At 41.5% G+C, this 25,759-nt stretch overlaps 2 protein-coding genes and 1 long non-coding RNA gene across 3 annotated transcripts in view; 1 reads left to right on the plus strand and 2 right to left on the minus strand.

Moving 5' to 3' along the window:
• The window catches only part of LOC143714479 (uncharacterized), a 43,587-nt gene that overhangs the window by 5,962 nt on the left and 11,866 nt on the right, over positions 1-25,759 (plus strand). The gene's annotated exons all lie outside the window — the stretch shown is intronic.
• LOC143714385 (type-2 ice-structuring protein-like) lies at positions 13,294-14,352 on the minus strand. The gene is made up of 4 exons (XM_077205493.1): positions 14,341-14,352; positions 14,158-14,247; positions 13,542-13,671; positions 13,294-13,438 (listed from the first exon to the last, which is right to left on the minus strand). The coding sequence occupies exons 1-4, from the start codon at positions 14,350-14,352 to the stop codon at positions 13,377-13,379; spliced, it is 294 nt and encodes a 97-aa protein (XP_077061608.1). The 3' UTR covers positions 13,294-13,376.
• Positions 21,478-22,664, minus strand: LOC143714500 (uncharacterized). Its single transcript, XR_013195510.1, has 2 exons — positions 21,726-22,664; positions 21,478-21,688 (listed from the first exon to the last, which is right to left on the minus strand). It is a non-coding gene; the product is annotated as an uncharacterized LOC143714500 (long non-coding RNA).

A 25,759-nucleotide genomic window follows, 5' to 3' on the forward strand; every position in this document is an offset into this window, starting at 1 on the left:
CGTTTGCAGCACAGAAAAATAGACTCGGTTCGTAAACGATCTCTGCACTGCTGTATACGCACCGCAACTGGAACGGATAGCCGGACCGCATCCGCGTGCAGTGTGAAAGCTCTAACCTGTTAACATGGGTACGGAAAAAAATACGCACCGCATACGCACTGCAAACGGAGTATGTGTGAAACGGGCGTTAGGCCACCACACGATTTGTTGTTTTTAACAATGTTTTAATGACATTTTATTTTTTGGCTCTTTATAAAAATACAAACAGAAAATACAGGAAATATGTAAGCAAAATGTAAAAAATAAATATATATAATCTGAACAAAATGGCTTTCTTTAAACAAAAACATGGAGTTAAAATAATGCTAAATGTTTTTTTAAACAAAACAGCTTGTTGAATTGCACTAACTGAATAAATCTGCATTGCATTAACAGTGGTTGTATTTTAATGCAATGTATTTTTAGGGCTTGCATTTTTATGGGCTGAAATTCAAAATGGTTCTATATTTAAGATAATGAAAATGTGTGTGAAATGTTTTGATGTTTCCATTTAAAACATTTAAAGGTGCTATATGCATTTTTTAGCAGCCTCTATCGGTGATGTTTCAGATTGCAACCAATTTTTACAAGGGCGCTCGAACAAAAGAGCGAGCACTCATGGTACCGGCCACACTGAGACTTTCAACACACTGGAGTAAGCATCACACAACATGCTGGAAAACATGTAAACTCCCACTGCAACGTTACAATAATAGGCTACTTTTATCAGCTTGACGTTGAACTAATGCTCCATGCTCGTACCATGATAACGTTACATTGACTGCATTTAGCCGACATGTGGTGTGTTATCTAGCATAAGGCATTTCACTAACTATTTGTGTATCTTTCACAATAAGCAATGTCAACATAGCTGAATGTATAATATGATAACGAAAACGGTTAGTGAACTAGACTGAACAATTTCAGTGTAGGCTAACAGTAAGACAGTAGGAAGTAACATTACTGTACTGATCGTGTCTGGAAATGTGTATTATAAACAATATGATAGTACTGGGATGAGTGACGTTAGATAGTAGATCTAGTACATTAAATAAAAGTTACATCCTAAAGCACATACTTTTTGTTATCCTGGTCTTTTGTATTCATTTCATGTCTCATGTATGTTGTAGTTTACCTTGCTATTTCATTACAGTTTACCATTATTTATTTCAGCATATCTGAAAACGTGTAATTTATCACATAATTCAAACGCTCTGCCGATGTTGATCCGTGTTTTTGTCCTGAGTCGATCTGATTCACGTTTGGCCTGATGAGCTTCAGCAGATACTTTTTTGTTTTGTTTTTTTATATTTATGTGGAGTTTGTGTTTGAGTCTGTGTTGTGCTAGAGGCAGGTCGTTTTTGGGTGTTATCAGACTCCATGTCGTTCGCTGCAGTGCCGTCGCATAGACTGTATATAAAAAGGAGAGAGGCTCGGGAGCGCGCATGCACGTCACATCCGATGGATTTCGCAGAAAATCCGACCCGGAGACTTCACATAGAAATAGGAATACTGGCCTTCAGAGGTAATTGCAAAACCTGACAAGTGGATCATTGTAATGTGTGATTACAACCCCTTCACACACAGGCAATAAAAAAAGGATACATTTTAGAAGAAAAGTTACATATAGCACCTTTAAAACTCATCTTTGAACACCAGAATGACATATTTAAAAAAAGGTCCTTGAAAAAAATGTCTTCATGTCTTAAAATAGCTTGAATGTAACTCGACACCCTTGCCTCATTTAGTATTCGCGGTTCTATGAATATGCAAATGAGCCCCACCTCCACTCACTCACTCAGCTCAGAGATCCACTGGTTGACGTTGATCTGATTGGTTACAAGGTAGTTTGTTGCTCTCTGGTTGGCTGAAGGCACAGGATGGCAAACCATAGCAGCATCCTGGTAAAGGCAAAAGGGAGAGGAAGAGAGAACGGGAGGAAAAATTTCAGCGAGTGTCGTCCTTGGTTGGCTAGGACAGTCTTTTCGCTTCGAGGACGCTGGTGTGTCACTTGCTTCGGTGTCTCGTGAGTGGCTGTGGTGCTGCGGTGGTTTGTCATAGTGTTCCTGGACTTGTCATAGTCTTTGGTGAGCTGGAGGGTGCAGGGTAGCGAATTCAAACCTTCACTTGGTGCTGAGGCTGTGTCTCCATGGCTGGCTGCGGGAGTTCCCGTGACCTTTGTGACCTGACAGTCTGGCTCAGGTGACCTCTGTGACCTGACAGTCTGGCTCAGGTGACCTGTGTGACTGGAGGGGGAGAGGTTCTTGAACTTGAGCCCAAACTTTCAGCTGTTTGAAGTCCAGTAAAGGCTCAAAGCGATCTAGCAGATCTTTGCCAATTAGAAGTGGGTGAGTGTCCATTTGTGAGATGTACACTGGTTGGATCAGACCCATAGAACCAAGTGTCAGGTGAATGGGAGCTACCTGTTCGAGCCGGATGTCGTTCTGGCTGTATGACTGCACAGTCAGCTCACACGTTTGAGGTGTAAGAGTTCGATCTTGTCTCTTAGCTTTGAATCTGAGTCTTTCGAAAAGTTCAGCTGATATCAAAGTGAGGTCTGAGCCCGTGTCGACAAGGGCTTCAAGCCTCACCTCATTTTCCAGCGTGACAGCAAGGTAGAGTTTCCGGGCCCCTCCCTTTTCGATTAAGTCTTGGCGTCGTTAGTTAGCCAAAACAGCATTTCCTGGTCCTTTGTGGTGTTGGAACCAGTTGTGGGAAACTGTGCTCTCATGCTCAGGAAGTACAGCTGTCAGCTGAGGTGGCTGGGTGATGCTGTCACTTTGTGATGTGACAGCTGGCTCTGTGGCCTGTGGCCGACGAGCAGTGTTCAGGGTGCTTGGTCTTACGCTTAGACACAGGATGTCGGGCTCATCCTTCCTGTTTCCCTTGTGAAGTTTCCTGTAAGGTAGCTCTTCCAGCACCTTCAGGATGTCTGCCGTCTCTGACGGGGCCATACAATTTCTATCTGATGTGGGCTCAGACCTGGGCTCGTCAGTGGCATGTCGAGAGGGGCTCCATGGCCGGTTTTCTGGGCTTGGGGTTCTTGATGATGGGGGTCGGCTATTTCTGGGTCGCCGGCTGGCTTCCCAGAATCTTTCAGAGCGATCGCTCTGGTGTCTAGGACGCGCACCATCACGGTTGTGCTGCCCTCTGCTGGCCTGGACCGGTTCTGACTCTCTGTGAAAAGGGCTGTGGTGTTGTGGGGCGCCCTCTAGAGCCAGCTCTGAGTAGTGCTCAGAGACAGGGTAGATTGTGAGGTTTTTCACAGTCTTTTCAGACACAGTCTTTTGCTTGGTGTAAGCTTTGTGGGCCAAGTCCCGTAGCTGTTGGGTATTCATGCTACGTGGGCAGGCCAGGACACCTAGGTGATGACTCACTGTGGGATGCAGATTTCGAAGGAACAGAGTTCTGAAATTGACATCCTCTTCCATACCTGGCTGGTTCTGTGCTCCGAAGTAGGCTTGTCGGAGTCGGTTGTAGAAGGTCTGTGGTGTTTCAAGTCGGGCCTGCTTGAGCTCCATGGCGGTCAGGAGGCCTTGGTCTGATTCTGGATCGGAGAATTTATGGATCAAAGCTTGTCGCAGCTGCTGGTAGTCAGTTTTGACAGTCTCTGGTTGACGGTCTAGGAAGCTGCGCCCATCACGACTGGACGTGATTCTTAGCAGGTACAATCTGTCCCAAGCGGTCGCGTTGGTGACAGTTTGTAAGTGAAAGTCAATGTCTTGCAGGTAGGCGTGCATGTCGTTGCCTCCTGCAGGGTTCGGAGTGAAAGTAGGGATGGTTTTGGCCAGCTTGTCAAGTTCTTTGGGAGCCGTGCCGTGGTTAGTGGCAGGGGTTCTCTGGAAGCAAGGGGGTTCCCTTGCTGCTGGCGGGGGTTCTTGTGGGCTGGCTGGTGGTGTCTTGAACAGTGGACTTTTGCCCCCCTTTTCAGCTCTTAGCTCTTGGCTGAAAGTTGCGGACCGGCTGGTCAGGGGAAACTTTGTGGTGTGTTTCTCCCCTTCCCGGTCACTCTGCAGTCTATAAGAGTGTTTCAACTCTCTGTGAACAATGTCAAGTTCATCTTTTAGATCGTCTCTGTGCTGAGCAAGCTCTTGGATTTCAGCTCGGGCCGCTTGTAAGTGTTTTTCACAGGCCTTTGCTTTAGCGTCTCTTTCTTTGAGTTCAGTCTCTGCTCTTGCAAGGAGAGCTTCATCGTGTCAGAGTTTTCCGTCGAGTTCCTCTCTGGTTTTCCTCTCCGACTGCTCTCTTTGGTCCGTGTCCAGACGATGATCAGACAGGGCCTTTTGGAGTCTTTCCACTTCCTCTTGTAGCTCTGGGTCTGTTGCATCATTTTTCCCGCGCTGGTCGTTGGTCTCAAGGAGTAGCTGGTCCAGACGAGACTGAGCGTGGGTTTGGTTCCTCCGGGCCTCCTCCGCTTGAAGCTTTAGCGTTGCGGCTTCCTGCTCCAGATTGATGCCGTGTCTTTCGCTGAGCCGTGCCTGGTCGACAAGATTTCCAACGATTTTGGCCCAGTCTTTGTATTGGTAGCTCTGGGTTGGATCGTGGGTTATCAGCTTGTCCAAGTTGGCGTCCAGCTGCTCTTGGCTCGGGGGCTCTGAGTCACCAGCGTGCTCGGGCAGGAAGGTAGCCGTCATGGCTGTCAGCCATGTGCAGAGGTTGTCCCAGCTACTGCGGGACTGGAGGCACGGGACATACTGGCTCACTGTGGGCGAGAGAAACACAGCACACACAAAGAGAACAATGCAAGTTCGTTCTACGGTTAACGAAATATGCTAATACGGGCTATGCCGTCTATGAGAATTTCGGCTAACTGATGCAGACAGTTAGACAGTTAGGTTGGGACAATTTGTGCAGGTCAGTGCAGGGCCTAAATCAAGATTGTCGATCTGTGATTTAGCTTTCCTTGGTGTCTCTCATAGGTTCTGTCTCTAGGTGAACTGAAAGGAACAAATCACAACAGAACGGAAAAATAGCGAGATAGAAAAGATTGCAGTAAAATGAAACAAAACAAATTAATAGGTCTGTAATGAAATGGGAGATATACTAACACAGAGAGTGTTACAGGGGATAAGGAGGCCTGAGCCTGCTATCACGGTTGGGTTTTATAGCCGGGCCCACGGGGTAGTGAATCTGGTCAGACCCCTCCAAAGATGTTAAAACATAGTAAAATACATTTTACGGCATGTTCATTTACATATATGGCTTGGTCCAATCAAGGGGATCCTGTAGCAAAAACGACATGTAAAGGATGACATTGCAAGGTTATACATTAAGATTGATTTCCATTACACGAGAGTAGATGTTAAAACTTCATGCTGATTTGTACTCGGCTTTCGCCAAGATAAGCAAAACTAAGATGTAGCTTTCAGTAAACTATGCTTCTCCGTCCATTTACGCTTCTTTCCATATAGTGTGACTCCCCTTCTGTCCGGCGTTAACGGCTGCAGTGTACTTGGCGCGTCAGCACACGCGACGGCTGCAACTACAGGACCAGCACGACAACCGTCTGGATTGAGCCGAGTAGGGGTGTAGCAATGTTCAGGGAAGAAGGAGGCGGGAACCGGCGAACATTCAAACATACTTTATTTAAAATAAAACAAACAAATCAAAATACCGCCAGCAGCCCCTCGCGGACGACTGCTGGCTACCGAAAATAAACATAACTAAAATAAAACACATATACAAAAAACAAAACTCAACGTAAAACCAGGCCTGTTCCTCTCTCCATCATTAATGTCGTCGCTCCACCTTTATGCTTCCGCTCCTCCGTGAGAGATGCGAGACCGGTGTGCTATACAGGTGTTGCTCATTAGCAATCGCACCACCGGCCCCGCGCCGTTCTCTCACGTCCCTCGGCCGTCCCTCGCCACAAGGGGACATCTCTAGTGTCTTCAAGTGGGCACCTTCCGTCCTCAGTGTTTCGTCGACTAGCCCACGACACCTCAAGAGGGCTCGACAGTGACTCTGGCGCTTACTGACCTCTACATCCCTCCTGCTGCTGAGACCTAATCTCACAATCTCTCCGCAACACAACCATACGCGCCAACCCGTTTGACTAAGGCTGTCGAGCCCCACTGGTGCGTTAAAGCAGTTTCAGTGGCAACGGTTCTGTATGGCATACCACCTACCGCAAAACACAATATCTGCCCAACCACCCGTCATTCACGCAATATCCACAGGTTTTCAAGAATTCTACGAAACCGTAGCGTGGCGGCCTGTACACAGCCAGCTAGAATCTTTCCGTCTCAACCACAGCCAGTTGCTGCTTCTTTCTGCTGCTTCAGATAAGTTATTTACTGTGCGACGCAACTCTTGGCCGCTGAATCCGAAGTCTCTGAGGAACCGGGTTGTAGAGTGTGCCACAAAACCTCGACAACCCACTTCCACTGGATAAACCTGGACTCTTAATCCTCGCTGTTCTGCTTCAGTGGCCAGATGAGCATACCGCAGTTTCTTCCTCTCATATGCCTCATCTACCGCATCCTCCCATGGCACTATTAACTCTATCAGTTGAACAATGCGTGCTGATCCAGACCACCAAACAATAGTACAGGCAGTTATCGTTCATTTAGAATCACTATACACTCACAGATACCTTCATAGGACCTGGGCAACAGATAAACATAACATATCAAATATATCTCAGTAAACGTCTTTAAATTAGGAAAGTAGTAAAAGTTTGTGTATCTGTGTAGGTGTAGGTGTTTGTGTGTGTGTGTGTGTGCGAGGAGTCCAGCCAGGCGTGTTGCCTGCAGTTGGGCAGAGCGTTGGAATGTGTGAGAATGTGTGAGCGTCTTTATGACACTTGCTTCCTCTCGCGTGGAGCACTTTAAACACGACTCTCTGGCGCCCTGCTAGTGAATTACAAGGCAAAGGTTAGGGGTAAGAAGGTTTCCACGTGTTGGGCCATATGAGTCGCGCTGGCCCAGCCTAGATACCCTACAATGTTAACTTAGTTATTGTACCTTATTGTAGAGTGTTACCAATATATTCAACATGCATTTCCTTATGTTTTGTGCTGTATTGTCATCTCAAGATTTTTATTGTCATCATCTTAAGGTCTCACAGGACAATATTGTGAAGCATTAATTGTATGTTGCCTAGTAAAATAGGCAAATCTGATTTTATGCTGATAAGACAAAGGTACTTCATAGAGAGGCAATTAAGACTAAGATTACTCACTAAACTCTATTCAAATTAGGGCTGGTCCAAATACCTTTTTTTGAGCTTCGGTAGTAATGAACATTGAATATTCGAAACTTCAGAATCTCTATATGTCTGTCTGTCCGTTTGCATTTTGATGACCGGCGACACGCGACACGTTCAGAGTTAATACACTTTTAATAAACTACAGAACAGCGCGATTGGGAAGCGGCGCGCCTCACGCGAGCAGAGCTTATGCTCCGAGAACGGACACTGCACTCTGTTAACTTAAGCAATATTTTTAATAAGGTAGTCTAATATTTTTCTCACTAACAAATTACTGACAAAGTAAGGTAGATTTAAATAAAGAAGAGGCGCACCTCACGCGAGCAGAGCTTATGCTCCGAGACTGCACTTAAGGAATATTTTTAATAAAAGTCTTATAATATTTTTCTCACTGACAAAGTAGGGTAGATTTAAATAAATAAAAACGAAATTTAAATATAGAAAAATTAAATTTAAATAAAGAAAAATTAAATTGTGACGTGGCGTCCCAGTAAAATCTCAAAGTCTCGCAGTAGATTAATTTGGATTGATAATAACAGGTAAAAAGGATAATACATTTTGTTTCTATTATTCTATTTTCCACAATGTCAAAGCAACACAGCTTAACCCAAAATACAAGCTCAGTGTCACAGTGTTGGGTTTGTGTTCCCCAGGTGTCCACTAGATGTCCTCCTTCCCCACGGTGTCATCCACTTTATGAACTGCATTCCCCACAATCCTTGTCTGTACCCATCACTGCATCATTGCACTCAGCTGTTCCCCATCATCATTGCACTCAGCTGTTCCCCATTATCATTGTTAGTTCTGTGTTATATATACCCTGCCTGTTTAGTGTTTGTTACGGAGTCCTTGTTATTCGTCACGTCACTTTTCAGGTCTGTTCCGCTTTGTGCTTTTGTTTATTGTTTTATGTTTTTTGGATTGCTTCTTTGGTTTTGACACCTGCCTGGACTGGATTTATGATTTCGGATTACCCCAATAAAATACTGCAAGTGGATCTCTCTGCTTCCCGTGTGTGCATCGTGACAGAAGGACTCCGACATTAGAGATCCAGCGGTATGTTTTGCAACATCTCTTCCCCAGCCACCGAGCGGGAGAGAAGGGAGTTGTTTAAGGGGACCCGGTTGGTAAAGTTCCGCGGGACCCGTGGAGGTCGCCGCAGAGGAGGTGAAAGGGAGCTGTATCACGTCCCGTCTGCCCAGTCAGAGACTGTTCACGTCCCGTCTGCCCAGTCAGAGACTGTTCACGTTCCGTCTGCCCAGTCAGAGACTGTTCACGTTCCGTCTGCCCAGTCAGAGATTGTTCACGTCACGTCTGTCAAGTCAGAGACTGTTCACGTCACGTCTGCCCAGCGAGAGACTGTTCACGTCACGTCTGCCCAGCGAGAGACTGTTCATGTCACGTCTGCCCAGCGAGAGACTGTTCACGTTCCGTCCGCCTTCCTGGACCTGGACTATCTGGAGCGTCTGGCTCGGATCCTGGACATGCCCGTGTCTGCTGTTCCAGAGCCGGAACTAGTGTCAACTGTTCCAGAGCCAGAGCCGGAGGCAGAGCCAATGGCCGTTCCAGAGCCGGAGGCAGAGCCAGTGCCCGTTCCAGAGCCGGAGGCAGAGCCATTGCCGGTTCCAGAGCCGGAGGCAGAGCCATTGCCGGTTCCAGAGCCGGAGGCAGAGCCATTGCCGGTTCCAGAGCCGGAGGCAGAGCCATTGCCGGTTCCAGAGCCGGAGGCAGAGCCATTGCCGGTTCCAGAGCCGGAGGCAGAGCCAATGCCTGTTCCAGAGCCGGAGGCAGAGCCAGTACCCGTTCCAGAGCCGGAGGCAGAGCCAGTGCCGTCTGCCTTCTTGGATCTGGACTATCTGGAGTGTCTGGTTCGGATCCTGGACATGCCCATGTCTGCTGTTCCTGAGCCGGTGTCTGCTGTTCCTGAGCCGGTGTCTGCTGTTCCTGAGCCGGTGTCTGCTGTTCCTGAGCCGGTGTCTGCTGTTCCTGAGCCGGTGTCTGCTGTTCCTGAGCCGGTGTCTGCTGTTCCTGAGCCGGTGTCTGCTGTTCCTGAGCCGGTGTCTGCTGTTCCTGAGCCTCTGCCCTGGCCGCCCGAGGGACTGTCTTCTCCGCCCTGGCCGCCCGATGGACTGTCTTCTCCGCCCTGGCCGCCCGATGGACTGTCTTCTCCGCCCTGGCCGTCCGATGGACTGTCTTCTCCGCCCTGGCCGTCCGATGGACTGTCTTCTCCGCCCTGGCCGTCCGATGGACTGTCTTCTCCGCCCTGGCCGTCCGATGGACTGTCTTCTCCGCCCTGGCCGTCCGATGGACTGTTTTCTCCGCCCTGGCCGCACGATGGACTGTCTGCTTAGCCCTGGCCACCAGCTAAACCATCACCCCCTGTTCTTGTTCCCCTCCACGGACCTGGCCCCCCATCCCTCCCCCTGAGCCTTTACTGTTCTGCCTCCCATCCTGGACTCTTGTTTTGTTTTGTGGTCTTTTTTGTCTTGGAGCGTCTGGTAGCCGCTCCGTAGAGGGGAGGTTATGTCACAGTGTTGGGTTTGTGTTCCCCAGGTGTCCACTAGATGTCCTCCTTCCCCACGGTGTCATCCACTTTATGAACTGCATTCCCCACAATCCTTGTCTGTACCCATCACTGCATCATTGCACTCAGCTGTTTCCCATCATCATTGCACTCAGCTGTTCCCCATTATCATTGTTAGTTCTGTGTTATATATACCCTGCCTGTTTAGTGTTTGTTACGGAGTCCTTGTTATTCGTCACGTCACTTTTGAGGTCTGTTCCGCTTTGTGCTTTTGTTTATTGTTTTTTGGATTGCTTCTTTGGTTTTGACCCCTGCCTGGACTGGATTTATGATTTCGGATTACCCCAATAAAATACTGCAAGTGGATCTCTCTGCTTCCCGTGTGTGCATCGTGACACTCAGGCATGCACTTCTGTCCATACAAACTCCGCTGTTCTGCGCTCTAGCCAGAGAATACTCCCGTTGCAGGAACACTTTTAGTAGTCCAAGAAGAAGAAAATATATTATATATTTTATAGTGTAAAACGTTCAAGCGCGAATGAGAACCGTTTCGAGTGGGATGCCAGGTGGGCAAAAAAAACGAATGTCACATTTTCAAATCAAATACCAACCCACCGAAGGAATATTCGAATATTCGGGTCCAGCCCTAATTCAAATGCCATCACTTAATTTCCCACGTCCTCTGTCTGCACCTCTTGTACTATAGGTTTTTACTATTTTAAATATCAGGACAAAATCTGATATGTCCTAGAGGTCTATATGACTGGGTTGAACACAATTCATTTGTTCACTTTTCACTTGATGTATTGCACTTATATTTATATATTTTAAAAGCAAAGTAGACTCTGACTGGATCTCACAACTCTTGAAGAGACGTATATGTCTCTGTACTGAATGTTGTGCTTCATAATTAAGACTGTCAGTTCATGATCTTCATATGTAACAGGAACATAAATCATGATCAAGTCATATATTGATCTTATTTTATTCCCAAAGGATTCGGAAACTTTCAAATTAATAAAACGTGTACATCAAATTGAACTATGTCTTTGAATCTTTTAATTCTGACAAGAACATTTAATAATGCATGCATAGCAAGGCTTTATTCCTACAGCGTGTAGATATAGTCTGCAGGAGACAAATGAATACAGTAACAATGCATCACTTTCAACCACTTGTTGAAACAACTGTCAAAATGAATGGCTTGCAACATGACTGTTTTCAAAGAATTGCAGTAGGAATGGTAAGATCACAGTACTGGTTGTCTGCAACTTCATACATAATCTGTCTCGGAAATCTGAAACAATAAAACTACATAATATATGCAGTTTAAAACAAAACATGTCTCCTATGCACGTCATTCATTATCATCAGTTAAGTATGTGGTGAACAGGACATGAAAATCCATCAATACTAAAAATAAATGTTTATGTTCACATGTGGACTAAACAGCAGGTAATAAACTATTGGTTCAGCTAATATAAAACAAAACATCATTCTTCTTCATTTTTGACACGATATGGGACATCTGATTACAACAGCACTTGCTTACATCAGTTAATAGTTCATAAACTATTGCTTCAACTGATCTCAAACTTCTTTAACTTCAGTTAACACAGAAATGAACGATTAGCTGCACTCACCTCTGCTCAGCCATGAACTGTGGTCGAAAGCTGGGGCACGTTCAAGATCACAACGGTGCGCAACGTTTTGCTACGGTTTCCGGGTTGAACGTCATGTTTCCTGGAAACGGCGTGCACCGGTGTGCAACGGGGTTTGAGATGCGTTTTCTCTTGTTTGGTGGGCGTGTCAGAACTGCAGTCCAATCAGCAGCAACATGTATATAAAGCACACGGTATTAAAGAGAACTCGCACAATGGAAGTAATTTACAAATGTGTTCGATACGCAACAACTGAGGATATTAGAAGACATGTTTGTAGTAAGTATTATTGTAAAAATATAGGATATCAACATAATGATGTAGTTGTTTATATTTTTAGCTTCATTGCAAGTGTGTGACATTTGGTATAGAAATAAACAATGCATGTAAAGTGCTTTTCCTAAAAATGAGAAAGAAAATACAGGGTATTAATAAAACAGTATGAACAACAAATAAAGTCAATATGTGAGGCTAAATAGATGTGTTTTAGTCTTTATTAGGTAAGATGTGCTTCCATTTCAGTTTCCACAAATCCCTTCACTCGATTGGGATGTTCTCTTGTGTTCTGGGCGGCAAGTGCAGTAACTGTAACATCGGGCATATTTTGTAGTATTAAACATATTTATACCGACTTCATCAGGCTCCGAAAATTCTTCACAAAGAACACAAAAAGCCTTCTCAGCTGCCGTAGTTGCAACTCTTGCGTCATCACAACAGTGCGTTCAACGCATCACCGTTTCTGTTTAAAAAACGTTCTGCAACGTTTTGTCGGCGCTGAACGCAGCCCTGATGACGTAACGTGCAGGTAGGCCCGCCCTCACGCGATACTGATTGGTCGATTGATAAGCTTAAATCTGATTGGCTAAAGAGTACGACTGCTCTGTGTTACGAGTAAAACACTGCCAGGAAAGTCTCAAAAACACACACACATATATCCAAGGCGATTCGTGCGTGAATGACGATTTGCACATTCAAATTTAAGGATACACTCGTACATTTTAAACATTCAAAGGTTTTTGTGCACAGTTGTATATCTACGAATTCTGTTTTGCATTTGTGAAATGTATTTTATGAATATGTAATTTTATTTTGCACATGTGAATTGCTTTTTGTGAATTTTGTGTGTACGCGAATTAGGTTTCATGCATGTGAAATTGTTTACGCATGTGTGAATCATGTTTTTTGCGTGAATTATATTTGAGACTAATCTGCTTCCATACAGAACAGTCTGAAGGTCTGACCCGAGTTTGGAGTTTGTAGAGTTAAAGCTCTAGGAGGAGTTAGAGTCAGAAATTTTAGTCTCAGAAAAAGAATAATAATACGTTTAAATAGGATTTCAGTAAGTTGGCTTTCTCAAGCCAACTTAATAAATGGTCATTGGACCGACTGGATGAACTTTGACTCATCTTTACAACTGCACGCGTCAAGCTATATCCAGCTCAGCCAACAGTAGCAGCAAATAGGGAACAAAGGTCCGAAGCTACTACAGGTACACTCAAAAAAAATGGTTTTGTGGCACTGTTCTTTTTACCCAAATATTTTATGTTAAAGTAACACGGATATATTTATTTTACCTCCAAAACACTATTGTATTGCGTTTAATTAACTTAACCTTTAAAATTTTCGACTATACTTAATTATCAATCGTTTGTGGGATTTATTCTAGAAATCATCATGTGTTTTGTGTACTGTTGGTGGCCATTTTAGGAATGCCAGATGACTTATTCTAACTTGTGTTAGTGTGAAAAGAGAGAGACTGTGGAGTGATACCCAAATTATAAAATGGTGTTTAACAGGTGTAACTGAGTCATTAACTTATCATTCACAAAACACAATCAAACAACCAAAATTAACCCTTCTTTAAAACACATTTATTACCTCCATTGAACATTTCTAAAGGGTTAAAGTAGTTTGTTTCGTCTATTGATTTTTCTCATGCTGGTTCAGTTCACACACACAAACGGCTTCTTTCCAGAACATGGGACATCATGCCAGTAGCCATCACCTGTTGCAAGATAGAACTTTTTTTTTTTTTTTAAATCATTTGTGTATTACGAAAATAATGATTTTTTTGGGTCTATTTAGAGCATTAACAGCAGTTTACTTACTGTCATAGTTCATCAAAATGCAGTCCTCAGATCCTTCAAAGTCATCGGGCTGTCCAGGTGCCCATATTTGAAAGTTCATTTTGGATTCATCACTCCAGAGCCAAACTCCCTCCTGTGAACAGAAGAGAAAAAAAGGACATTGTGTTTATGTCCACAGCTCACATAGCTTAATGGGATACTCCACTTTTTTTGGAAATAGGCTCATTTTACAACTCCCCCAGAGTTAAACTGTTGAGTTTTACCGTTTTTGAATCCATTCAGCCGATCTCGGGTTCTGGCGGTACCACTTTTAACATAGCTTAGCATACATCATTGAAGTGGACAAGACCATTAGCATTTCTCAAAAAAAAATTACCAAAGAGTTTAGATATTTTTCCTATTTAAAACTTGACTCTTTTGTAGTTACATCATGCACTAAGACCGACGGAAAATGTAAAGTTGCGATTTTTTAGGCTGATATGGCTAGGAACTATACTCTTATTCCTGCGTAGTAGTCAAGAAACTTTACTGCCGTACCATGAGTGCAGCAGGCGCAATGATATGACGCAGCGCCTGAAAATAGTCCCCAGCTCGGTAACTTCCAATGTGACCGGGACTAAGTTTGTCATATCATTACCCCTTTATAGCCTATCAGGTTCTTGATAAACATGTACTCATCATAGCTGTGCACAGATGCAAGGTTCCCATCAAAGTCCAAGCACAATTTCTGTAGAGTTGGAGATATGAGCAAACACCACTATATATATATATATATAATAAGGTCATATTTAAAATAATTTTTCCAATATCTGTGACATGCCTTCAAATACATGAAGTCTAAAATCTGCCTATTGAGGTGGGACTACTTTTGTAGAAAATGTTCTGCTTATACTGTATATATAGATTAGATATAACTAATCCTAATAATTAGGATTAATAACTAATAACTAACTAATAACTTATATAACTAATAAGTGATCCTAACACACTACTCTTATGATAACATGAAATGTGTTGTGTGTGTATTTTCCTAAAACTCCATTGTAATTTCTTTACCGGTAACATATTTTTGTTTTTAAACTGGGGAACAAGTTGAAATTATATTCCTGCGATAATTGACAGGTGTCACAGATGTTTACAGAGCTTAAATTTGTATTTAACCAAGCAGAGCCGGCCCGAGCCTTTTGGGGGCCCTAAGCAGAATTTGATTTGGGGGCCCCCTCCCACTACGCGAAGTCACCTGTGCTTGACGATTATTGACACAAATGTCACGCAATAATGATACATTATAAATTAATACAGTGAGGTTATGTATCAATACAAAATAAATACTTAATAAAAAATAGATAGCCTACTTAAATAAAAAAGTTTTAACTTTTACTTTACTCTTTTACTAACTCTTTGAAACTAATTAAAACAAACGGTCTCAAAACATATCAAATAAATTATTTGCTAAAATAATGACAAAACTGAGAAATCAGAAACATAATTTGCTAAAATAATGACAAAACTGAGAAATCAGAAACATAATAAGAGCAAGGGTTCAACAATGACAATTATTGTTGAAAACTGTAAAAATATTATTATTTCTCAACTGTCTCAATACAGTGTAACTGTCCTCAAAATCTTTTATTAAATCTTTTTTATTTATTTATTATTATTGTAACAGACTTTGTTGGATTGTACGTGACAGAATCCAACAAAGTATGTTACTATAATACCAGTAATGATGTACTGGCGCTCGTTGTATATCTGTGTATGCAATGTATTTTTCCCCTCGGGGCTTGCCGTAGATAGGATTGGGTCATGCGCACTTGGTACTGGAGTGTCGTGGGTTTTTGGAGTTAGTGATCTGATGTGTGGTATAATAAAGTGGAGAAGAGTTCAAACTGCTATGTTTATTATTTATTCAAACTGCTAACCTTACACCTAGAAGGTTAAGTTCCCCTGCGGCTATTTTCTCCAACTTAAACCGATATCTATCGATACGTGCTGCTACCTCAAGTGACAAAACATACCGTAAATAATCATGCAAACATACTTTTACATTGCTCTTTTTTTCTCCTCCTCTGTCCTTTTCTTCTTTCTATTTTCGGCACCAGAGGGATACGTCCTTTTTTGTGACATGGCTTATACCGTGACTATGCGCAGTTGCGCACAAATTGTCTATGCACGCGCGAGGTGTCTAGATTATGCGCATGACTCAAACGTTGGCAGACACAGCAGCAGTTGTAGGCAGATATATTGATCATGAAATCAGAATTTTCTTGTCTTGAATTATTAATTAATTAATGACCTTTCATGTAATTAAATTAATAACTTTTATTTAAAGGTTCAGTATGTCTGAGGTTCAGAAGGTTCAGAACTTTTGTCCCTTTACCGGTTAAAAAACAAAAAGGCATGCAACATTGTTTTGGTCTTGCTTTGGCTTTGCATGACAGATGAAGGCGACTCTTTACAATAGATGCTTTACAGTGAACTCTGTTAGAGAGATACATATGACAATCTGTTCAATAAAACACCTTACTCACCTGTCGATTAATAAAAACACCATCATCTCTTCATCGCTTTTACAACATTTCAAATCCCTCAGACTCTCCTCTGATCGTCATTTGATTAAAACGGGTGATTCTCTGGAGGTTGGAGATTTATCTGCTCCATGTCAATCTTCCTTGTTCATTGTGACAACTAACCCTGCCACTAACTAACCAGTGACTACCCTCTGCCACTAACTAACCACTGACTACCCTGTGCCACTAACTAACCACTCACTACCCTGTGCCTCTAACTAACCACTCACTACCCTGTGCCACTAACTAACCACTGACTACCCTCTGCCACTAACTAACCACTGACTACCCTCTGCCACTAACTAACCACTGACTACCCTCTGCCACTAACTAACCACTGACTACCCTCTGCCACTAACTAACCACTGACTACCCTCTGCCACTAACTAACCAGTGACTACCCTCTGCCACTAACTAACCACTCACTACCCTGTGCCACTAACTAACCACTGACTACCCTGTGCCACTAACTAACCACTGACTACCCTCTGCCACTAACTAACCACTGACTACCCTCTGCCACTAACTAACCACTGACTACCCTCTGCCACTAACTAACCATTGACTACCCTGTGCCACTAACTAACCACTGGTTTTGTTTAATCTGTGGTGGGTGGACCTCGGGTCCTCTAGGGGGATTCAGGGGCATGCTCCCCGTAAGAACATTTTGTGCATTTTAATGTTAAATTCATCAATCTGGTGTACTTTGAGAGTTCAAAATTAAAAGCTCCAACCCATGTTCAGTGTGCAAATTAAACAAATTCAAACCTCTTTTAGTAACAGTGTCTGTCTACATTACACTACTACATAATAATAGTTATAATATTAATCTCATGACAGTAATAGCCATATATTGTAAAACAAATGCACTGAAAAATAAAGGAAACTTTCATAATTAGTTTTGTACCAATTTCTATACTTGAAAAATATTAGCACATGATCTTTTATTTTGACGGAAACTGCATCAAGCTTTTATTTTGGTGATAAACATGGTTTACAAATGCGTCTCATTAAATGTCTAGTAAATTGCGGTAATCGTCAACTATGCAGATGTGGAAATAATGCATAACTGGGCAATGGGTTCCTACACTCATGACATAGCCTAAGTGTTCTGAAAGTAGTTCTGCTTACAGCAGTTCTCTACACACACTCATCTCTCTCCTCATTCTCCTCACTATCATCATAATCATCATCAGACACAGGAGCTGATGAAGGTCCTGCTGCTGCTGAAAACATCTGTTATTTTGACACATTTTACAGCTTCTGCTATTTTTCACTCTATTTCTCTGCCTTGTGTTTCTTCTCTATCTCTCTGACTATTTTGACAGATACCCACTGACACTGGACGCTCGCTCAGAGCCCAGAGGGGGAGGAGTTTAAAGATGCGATTGGGCCAGCCCAGTGTCAATCAAGAAAATAACCATTGGGCCGCTGATCTACGTGTTTCATGGGCCGGTCTGTCAGAAAAAAATAACGCTGACTTTTTTTGACCAATGCCATAACACCTGCACTAACCCAGAGCCGCCAATTAAGCAAAACAAAACAAAATGAATGGGCCGCCGATGAAAGAGTTCTATGGGCCTTTGAGACAAAAAAAAAAAGAAAAAAGTATGAGATGTATTGGCCCAAAAAGCACTTCGGCCCACCGGGAATCTCCCGGTAGTCCCGATGGCCAGTACATGCCTGTCTGCCACTAACTAACCACTGACTAACCTCTGCCACTACCAAACCTCTGCCACTAACTAACCACTGACTAACCTCTGCCACTACCTAACCTCTGCCACAAACTACCACTGACTAACCTCTGCCACTACCTAACCTCTGCCACAAACTAACCACTGACTAACCTCTGCCACTAACTAACCTCTGCCACAAACTACCACTGACTAACCTCTGCCACTAACTAACCTCTGCCACAAACTACCACTGACTAACCTCTGCCACTACCTAACCTCTGCCACAAACTACCACTGACTAACCTCTGCCACTAACTACCACTGACTAACCTCTGCCACTACCTAACCTCTGCCACAAACTACCACTGACTAACCTCTGCCACTACATAACCTCTGCCACAAACTACCACTGACTAACCTCTGCCACTACCTAACCTCTGCCACAAACTACCACTGACTAACCTCTGCCACTGACTAACCTCTGCCACAAACTACCACTGACTAACCTCTGCCACTGACTAACCTCTGCCACAAACTACCACTGACTAACCTCTGCCACTGACTAACCTCTGCCACAAACTACCACTGACTAACCTCTGCCACTACCTAACCTCTGCCACAAACTACCACTGACTAACCTCTGCCACTAACTACCACTGACTAACCTCTGCCACTACCTAACCTCTGCCACAAACTACCACTGACTAACCTCTGCCACTACCTAACCTCTGCCACAAACTACCACTGACTAACCTCTGCCACAAACTACCACTGACTAACCTCTGCCACTACCTAACCTCTGCCACTAACTAACCACTGACTAACCTCTGTCACTACCTAACCTCTGCCACTAACTAACCACTGACTAACCTCTGCCACTACCTAACCTCTGCCACTAACAGTGTTGGGGAAGTTACTTTTAAAAAGTAGTGTAACTCGTTACTCGTTACTTCTTTTAAAAAGTAATCCGTTACTTTACTTAGTTACCCCATATAGAAAGTAACTTTTTACGTTACTTGTTACTTTTACGTTACTTTTATGTTGCTTGACTTTGGGCAGAACCCAATATCTGTTCCTAAATGTGTAGGCCTACATAAAGTTCTACTAGTATGCATAATGCCATATATAATGCCATAAATGCATAATGCATTTATCAAAATTTTTAATATTTATGAAGAAATGCCGGTTAATGGATAGGCATATGCATGGGCGGCGCTAGGGAGGGGCTAGAAAGAAAGCCCCCAAGAAAGACCAAAGCACCCCGTTAGCACCCCCAAAAATAATTTCTGGAAGTAATTATATTCAGGCTGTATTCTATGGAAGTCCTGAACCGCATGGTGAAGAAAAAAAAAAGAAAACTTATCTTGTTATTTCAACATAATAAGGGGACATTCTAATCTGCATTAAGCCAAATTAAGCGTTCTTCTTATAATGGTTTTCTATGGGAGGAAAATGCTTAATGTGTAAGTAAACACGTTGCGTTCATATTCTGGGCTCATCTGATTTTTTGTACATAGTATAGCCTACTTTATTATGATTTTAGTATCATAATGATTAATAAATGCACGCACAATGATCTGTGAACTTGATAAATGTTGCAGATATGTTTTACTATGCACGTAAACAAATGCCTTTCAACTTATGTGTGCAAAATTCAGAGTTAAATGAATGTGCAGCAATATACAAATAGTCTGTAGGCCTACTAAAGCCTACGTGTTGTAGCCATTAAATAAGCGCATTTAGTTTCATATTTGTTAAAATATTATAATGTTATTTTTTTCCATCTATGCTGATTATGAAAAGTGAACTGCGCGAGTAAGATGGATGCGCAATATATCGGGAGACATTGAGTCAATCAGACATGATTTTGACCCGATCAGCGCTCCTGGCAGCGGTGCGAGAGTACAGCTGCCATCCTGATCATTCATTTGATATAATTGAGTAAACAGCTATGGAGCCAGAATTGGCTATTGTCATTTGTATGTCATTTTATATTTTACTGGAGGACATGGTGAGGATGTTTCAGCCCTGGGTCATGTATTTTCGGCTTACCCAAGACCATGGCCAGTGCTGGTTTGCTGCGTCCTGAATTGCCAGATTACACTTTAACCCTTCGGAGTCTTGAGGTTTTTTGGCGGTTTTTGAGTACTTTTTTTATTTTGCGACATAAACAAATGTTTACCATACCAATGTTTGGTATAATGTTTTTCAGCACAACATCACCTATATGACCAGACAATTAGATTTTCACTTTGATGTACTGTATCAACATACTGGACCCAAAATCACACAAAAAACACAAAATCCGAATAGAAAAATTATAGCTTTTCTACTACAAAAAACACAAACATGCTCAATGAAGCATTTTAAAAAGTTTACAATTCAGATATAGTCAAGCTATATACAAAAAAATATGAAAAAGCGGGTGTAGCCATAGGCTTTTTCTTTTTAGCTTTGTCACTTTAAAAAAAAAAAATGTGTGCACATAATTATAAAGAGAGCTATTTAAGGCCTTGCATTCCAAGAGTATAAGGGTTCCCAAATGGTTGCGCAATTAGCAAATCCCACGAAAGCTCCATGATGTGGCCTTCACATTGGGACACAGCTACTGTGTGTGTTGTGTCTGTTCCTACAAGAATATATATATATATATATACACAGGTGAAACTCGAAAAATTTGAATATTGTGCAAAAGTTATAATTTTGATGATTATGGTTTACAGCTTATGAAAACCCTAAATTCAAATCTCAGAAAATTTCAATATTACATGAAATCAATAAAAAAAAGGATTTTAAATACAGAAATGTCGGCCCTCTGAAAGTATAATCATGCATATGTATATAGTTGTATATACTAAATATATTAGTTTCCCCTTATAATTTGAATTACTGGAAAACATGAACTTTTGCACGATATTCTTTCGAGTTTCACCTGTATATAATCAGTATTATATTAGCATATTGATGCAGTCATGATAATAGCCTATATATTTAGCCCCTTTTTTGACTATTTCAAAGCATTTGATTGTTTAAAATATATGATTTTATGAAGTTACAGGCAGAAACACAGTCCTGATCTTCGGACATCCTGCATTTTGCCTATGCCTTATTTTACATGAATTTTTTTATTTTTGCAAGATCAGCTGCTTCATTTCCTTGGACTTCCGCATTTGCTCTCGTTCGTTTCAAAAATTGCCGCCGGAAGCAGCACCGCGACAGCTGATTGGTGGATGTTGGCTGATGTCGCTGCTCATTGGCTGATGCCGTGATCGAATTAGGAATCATTTTTAGTTCTGAAAGTCATAAAATAGCTTATTATGATTGCTTTTTAAACTTTCCATGTTGTTAATTTCTCATTAGAGATTTTAAATGTTTAATAAATTATATTTCACCCATATTTGACTGACACTGAATGAGATTGCTGTCTGTCTACATTTTTAAAAGTTTTACCCTTGATATCCAGAATCATATGTAAGGCCGATCCAATGGCGGTATTCGATTAGCGGTGAAGGTCTCACGCGTGTTCCGTCTTTTCTCATGGCAAAGGGATTTTGATTAAATGCAATACATTTTCTCATATGTATTAACTCGTTATTCCATCTGACTCCATAAAATGAAAAAAGGTTTTTAATGATATCTGTGCATCATTAAATGTGAGCTAATGTTTGACAATTCTTTTTAACTCTTTAATGAAAATAATAAAGTCCGTTAGAATAAAAACAAATGTTTACAATTTATTATGTCAGGTAGATGTATTATGCCAATTTCATAATCAGTTTAAAGATCATCAATACAAAACATCAAATGCTCTTGAAAAAAGAGAAGATGTGCAAACCCGACATTTCAAGAAATAAATGAGCGTAGAGTCTCGGCGACTCTCAGCCTCACGGGCTGATCTGAGGACTGAAAGAGCACAGAGCCTCTTGCTGCGTTCCATTAAATAGCCAAAGTCTCTTCACATGGAAACATGCTAACAATGGTAATTTGCATTCAGGTTACACCTTTTTTATGTGGTTAGGAGACCATTTGCCTATCTTTGTCAGTTTCTCTAAACTTCCAAAAACCTTATTTCCTTTTGTTTTACTTATTTGGAAATGAGACGTTTGTACCAGTCACCCAGCGACATTTAAAATGATACTAAACATAATACTCAATGAGAATCATTCTCATTTAACCATATATATTCTTGAGTGAGTTTTAGATGGGGGGGGGAGTCAAATGTTCAAGATCCTTTGTTTCATAGACCAGGGGTCAGGTCTATCTCTTCAACCATTTTTTCCAGTCTTACGGATTCCCTCCTTGATCCCGTGGGTCACATTCGGATGAACACTTACGGGGTCACAGTAAGACGTTTGTTGTAATCCTTGAGATGTAACTAAAAAATTGTCTTTGCAATGTCAGCATCTGTAGAAGCTTCCAGAGGGCTGTGTTCACCTGCAGAACACCTGGTCTCATCAGGGGTATGTAGCTTGAGTCCAGCAGGTTGATGAGTGCGTTCAGGTTTTCTTCCTGTGATCCTGTGATGTGAGCAAAGTTCATAGAGTCAATCTGGACCTTTGTGACTTGTTCAGTTGACGTGTCATTCCTTCATGGAGGAACTTCTGCTTCTCTGGCACCTTCCCCTTGACGATAATCTGTCCCTTCTTGACCAATCCTGTCACCTCCAGCGGTGCGGTTGTCTGGACAGACCTCAGTGGGTGAAGGGGTTCTCCTTGGCTCCACACTGCTTTGTGTGAGACACCTGAAAAGCATCTTAAATGTCCGATACACGATGGAGTACATATGAACTTAAAGTCGTAGGGAAATGCATAGGAACGCATAATGCAACAAAACAAAATCATGACATGTTCAATGTAAAATACCATGTTCATGTCAGCAAGTGTGAATGGTACATCTGGTCTCATCCCAGCAGGCACAGGATATAGACTACAACGTCGGCCAGACGTTGGATTTTGGTTGAAAATGAAAGTCGGGTTGACGTCTAAATCCAATGTTTGTTTTACGTCAGGCTCCAACGTTGGGCAGTCGTTGAATTTTGGTTGGAATAAACCAAACAAAAAGGTGAAATGCATGGCCGTAGACTTATAACCAGCTTCACTTAAAACTAACCAGATTTACTTTTTTAAATTTCCATTTGAATGAAATCAATAGTTGTATTTTAAAGTCACCATGATGGTGGTGAGCGTTTGCTTTAGTTGTGCTCTTGACCAGATCACAACTGACAATAATCTTAAAAAGTATAACCGTCATAAGTTCTGATTATAATGTCAAATGTGTTATTTGATTTGTTAAAGATCGGCAGGAGCATCAATTTCCCTCACAGATCTCAAACTTTAACTTTTGACTTCAACATTCAGTAACAGTTCTCACTCCAAACATCGAGACAATCACACAAACGAACACAAAATCTCTCGGGTCTGAATGAACTCAACATATTCTCCTCATGCTCGCTGCTGCTGCACCAAATGTGTATTTCAGGAGGAAGACGCCCGAAAAGACACACAAGTATCGCTGTGATCGGTGAAAACAATACAGAAATGAGTCTGTCGCTTAATCCAACTGTATAAAGTGTGTGTGATGGTTGTGTAAATATGTGAAATACCGTGAACTGCTGTCCTCAATTTCTGCTTCTTCTTCTTCTGTTGATATTTGCGGCAGACTGAGACTAGACGCTACAATGGCGTATTGCTGACCTCCTCAGTTCATTAGAAGAATTAATATATTTAACAGATTATATCCTTATAGTCCAGTACGCTGCAAAAAAGTTGAGAACAAGTTTTGTTGTCTCCTACTTAAATAAACACTCTTTATTTCATGACAATAGTTCCTGTTTTCACCTCGTTTATTATGCTGATGTCTTCAAATCTCCTGTAAATGGACTATTAAAGCTCATTTCGTGGGAGAAAAAGTGCTTTACAAAGAAAGGAATTTAAATAATCACAAAGTAAAAGCAAGGAAAATTAAAACAGTTATAAAAGGAATTAAAAGAGATATGAATATGATACCTTTATAAAAAATAATCTAAAAAAGTTAAAAAAATGAAACAGAGTCTGCTTCAGATCATACTGTCAAACCTTATTGTCAAACTTTAGTCTTTCTGTCTTTTTTTAATGTCAAAAAAATTGGAATGTCTTGGAAATTTTCCTTTTGTAAACAATGTCTCTTGTAAACTGTGAAAATATAATCTCAATGTTTAAAATGGAGTCAGCTGATACTTCTCATTATTTCAATAAAAGGCCTGTTACCTTTGGGTTGTTATACCTGCATAGACCTATTAAAAATCCAGGTATTTGCATACGCCATATTTAACATAATTCTATGCATAGTCTCTGCAACATTTGATGTAGTGAAGGGAATCCACTTAAATAAACAATATTCTTTGAAAGGCATATAAATATACATACCCCCATAGATCCTCTTTGAGAAATGTATAATTATATCAGCGGATGATAAATTATAGAAGACGGTCCTCTTAAAGCTACACTGTGTAACTTTTTTAGTTTATTCTTAGCTAAAAACACTTAGTTCTTTCAAAAATATATGTGCTCATTAATGTATATTTACTTCGTTCAAGTAATAAAGTATTCTCGTGAGTGTATAATATGCCATTGAAAATACATACGGGTAAGGGGTTCTAATGTCGGTCGCCATGTTGCCCCTCCATCTTGAAAGTACATTAGCCAAAGAGGGACATACCCGTTAATTCAAGCTTCGCCTTTCGCGTTTTAACACTCGATGGCACCGTGTCGAATGTCACATAAATAACCTATATGTTACCTGACAAATTAAATTACTGCAAATTATAATAGTTTTCTAAAATAACCTCATCACTTGAAGGAACACTCATGGACGAGGTCGAACTGAAAGCCATGTTAATCTTGGACTACATTGGCCACCGTAGGAGTTAAAACGAAATCGGAATTGAGAGGAACAGAAACTAATTTTCACTGGATGGTCATATACCTTTTCACCGCTAGATGGCGGTAAAAATCACACAGTGTAGCTTTAAAGGGGTGGTATAATGCCCTTTTCACAATATTTCAAATAAGTCTTTGATGTCCCCAGATGTGTGTATGTGAAGTTTTAGCTCAAAATACCCCATATATAGTTATATAGCATGTTAAAATTGTCACTTTTTGACGTGAGCAAAAACGCACAGCTTTTGTGTCTGTCCCTTTAAATGCAAATGAGCTGCTGCTCTCGGCACAGGGGCGGAGCTTCAACAACTCAGACATCCACTGAAAATGTAAAAATAAAATCAGCCTTTTTATGTTCAAATCGGAGTCAGAAAGATGGAGGGATTCAAGAAGTGACAACATGTAGACAACATTTCTAAATGGTTAGTTGATGAATTTATGAAGCTGCTGTGTAGTTATCTTCTAGTCATTGATTAGCATATGCGGTCTTGATAATCTATAAATTGTGTTCCAGGGGCGGGGTTTATGTAAATTTTAGGGTCTGTGATGTCACTAATCCGGGAGGAAGCTCGTGCTGAATCAGAATCAGAAAGGGGGTTTATTCGCCCTGAATGTTTGTACAGACAAGGAATTTACTGGCAGGAAGGTGCATTCATATAACATACAACATATAGGGTACATGATATAAGAACACAAAAATGTTCACACATGTACCTATTAAGGCAGTGGTGCAAATATGCCAAAGTGCAAAAATAGCAATGAGCTAAGAGTTTTTAATTAAAAGCTAAGAGTTTTTAATTTAAGTCAGTGTAATTGAAGAATGTTTAAGTTTATAATAATCAGTGTAAATACGGCATGGATAAGAGTTTATAGTTCAAAATGTTAGATGGAACTGTTTGTTGTAGTCCTTAAAAAGCAAGTTCTTTAAAAGCAAAGATCTCCCTTTGCTTTGAACTTTGAGCGTTGTAACTTTGCAGATGTTGTTTATGCTCAAACAGCAACATTACACACTAACTAAAGTTAGAAAAGTGAAATCATAATCAACCACCCCTTTAACATTTTCTCTGTGTTAATGA

The sequence above is a fragment of the Siphateles boraxobius genome, unplaced genomic scaffold, assembly GCF_051911475.1.
Source record: "Siphateles boraxobius isolate OS27281-9 unplaced genomic scaffold, OSU_SipBor_1 54, whole genome shotgun sequence".
NCBI classification, from domain to species: Eukaryota; Metazoa; Chordata; class Actinopteri; order Cypriniformes; family Leuciscidae; genus Siphateles; species Siphateles boraxobius.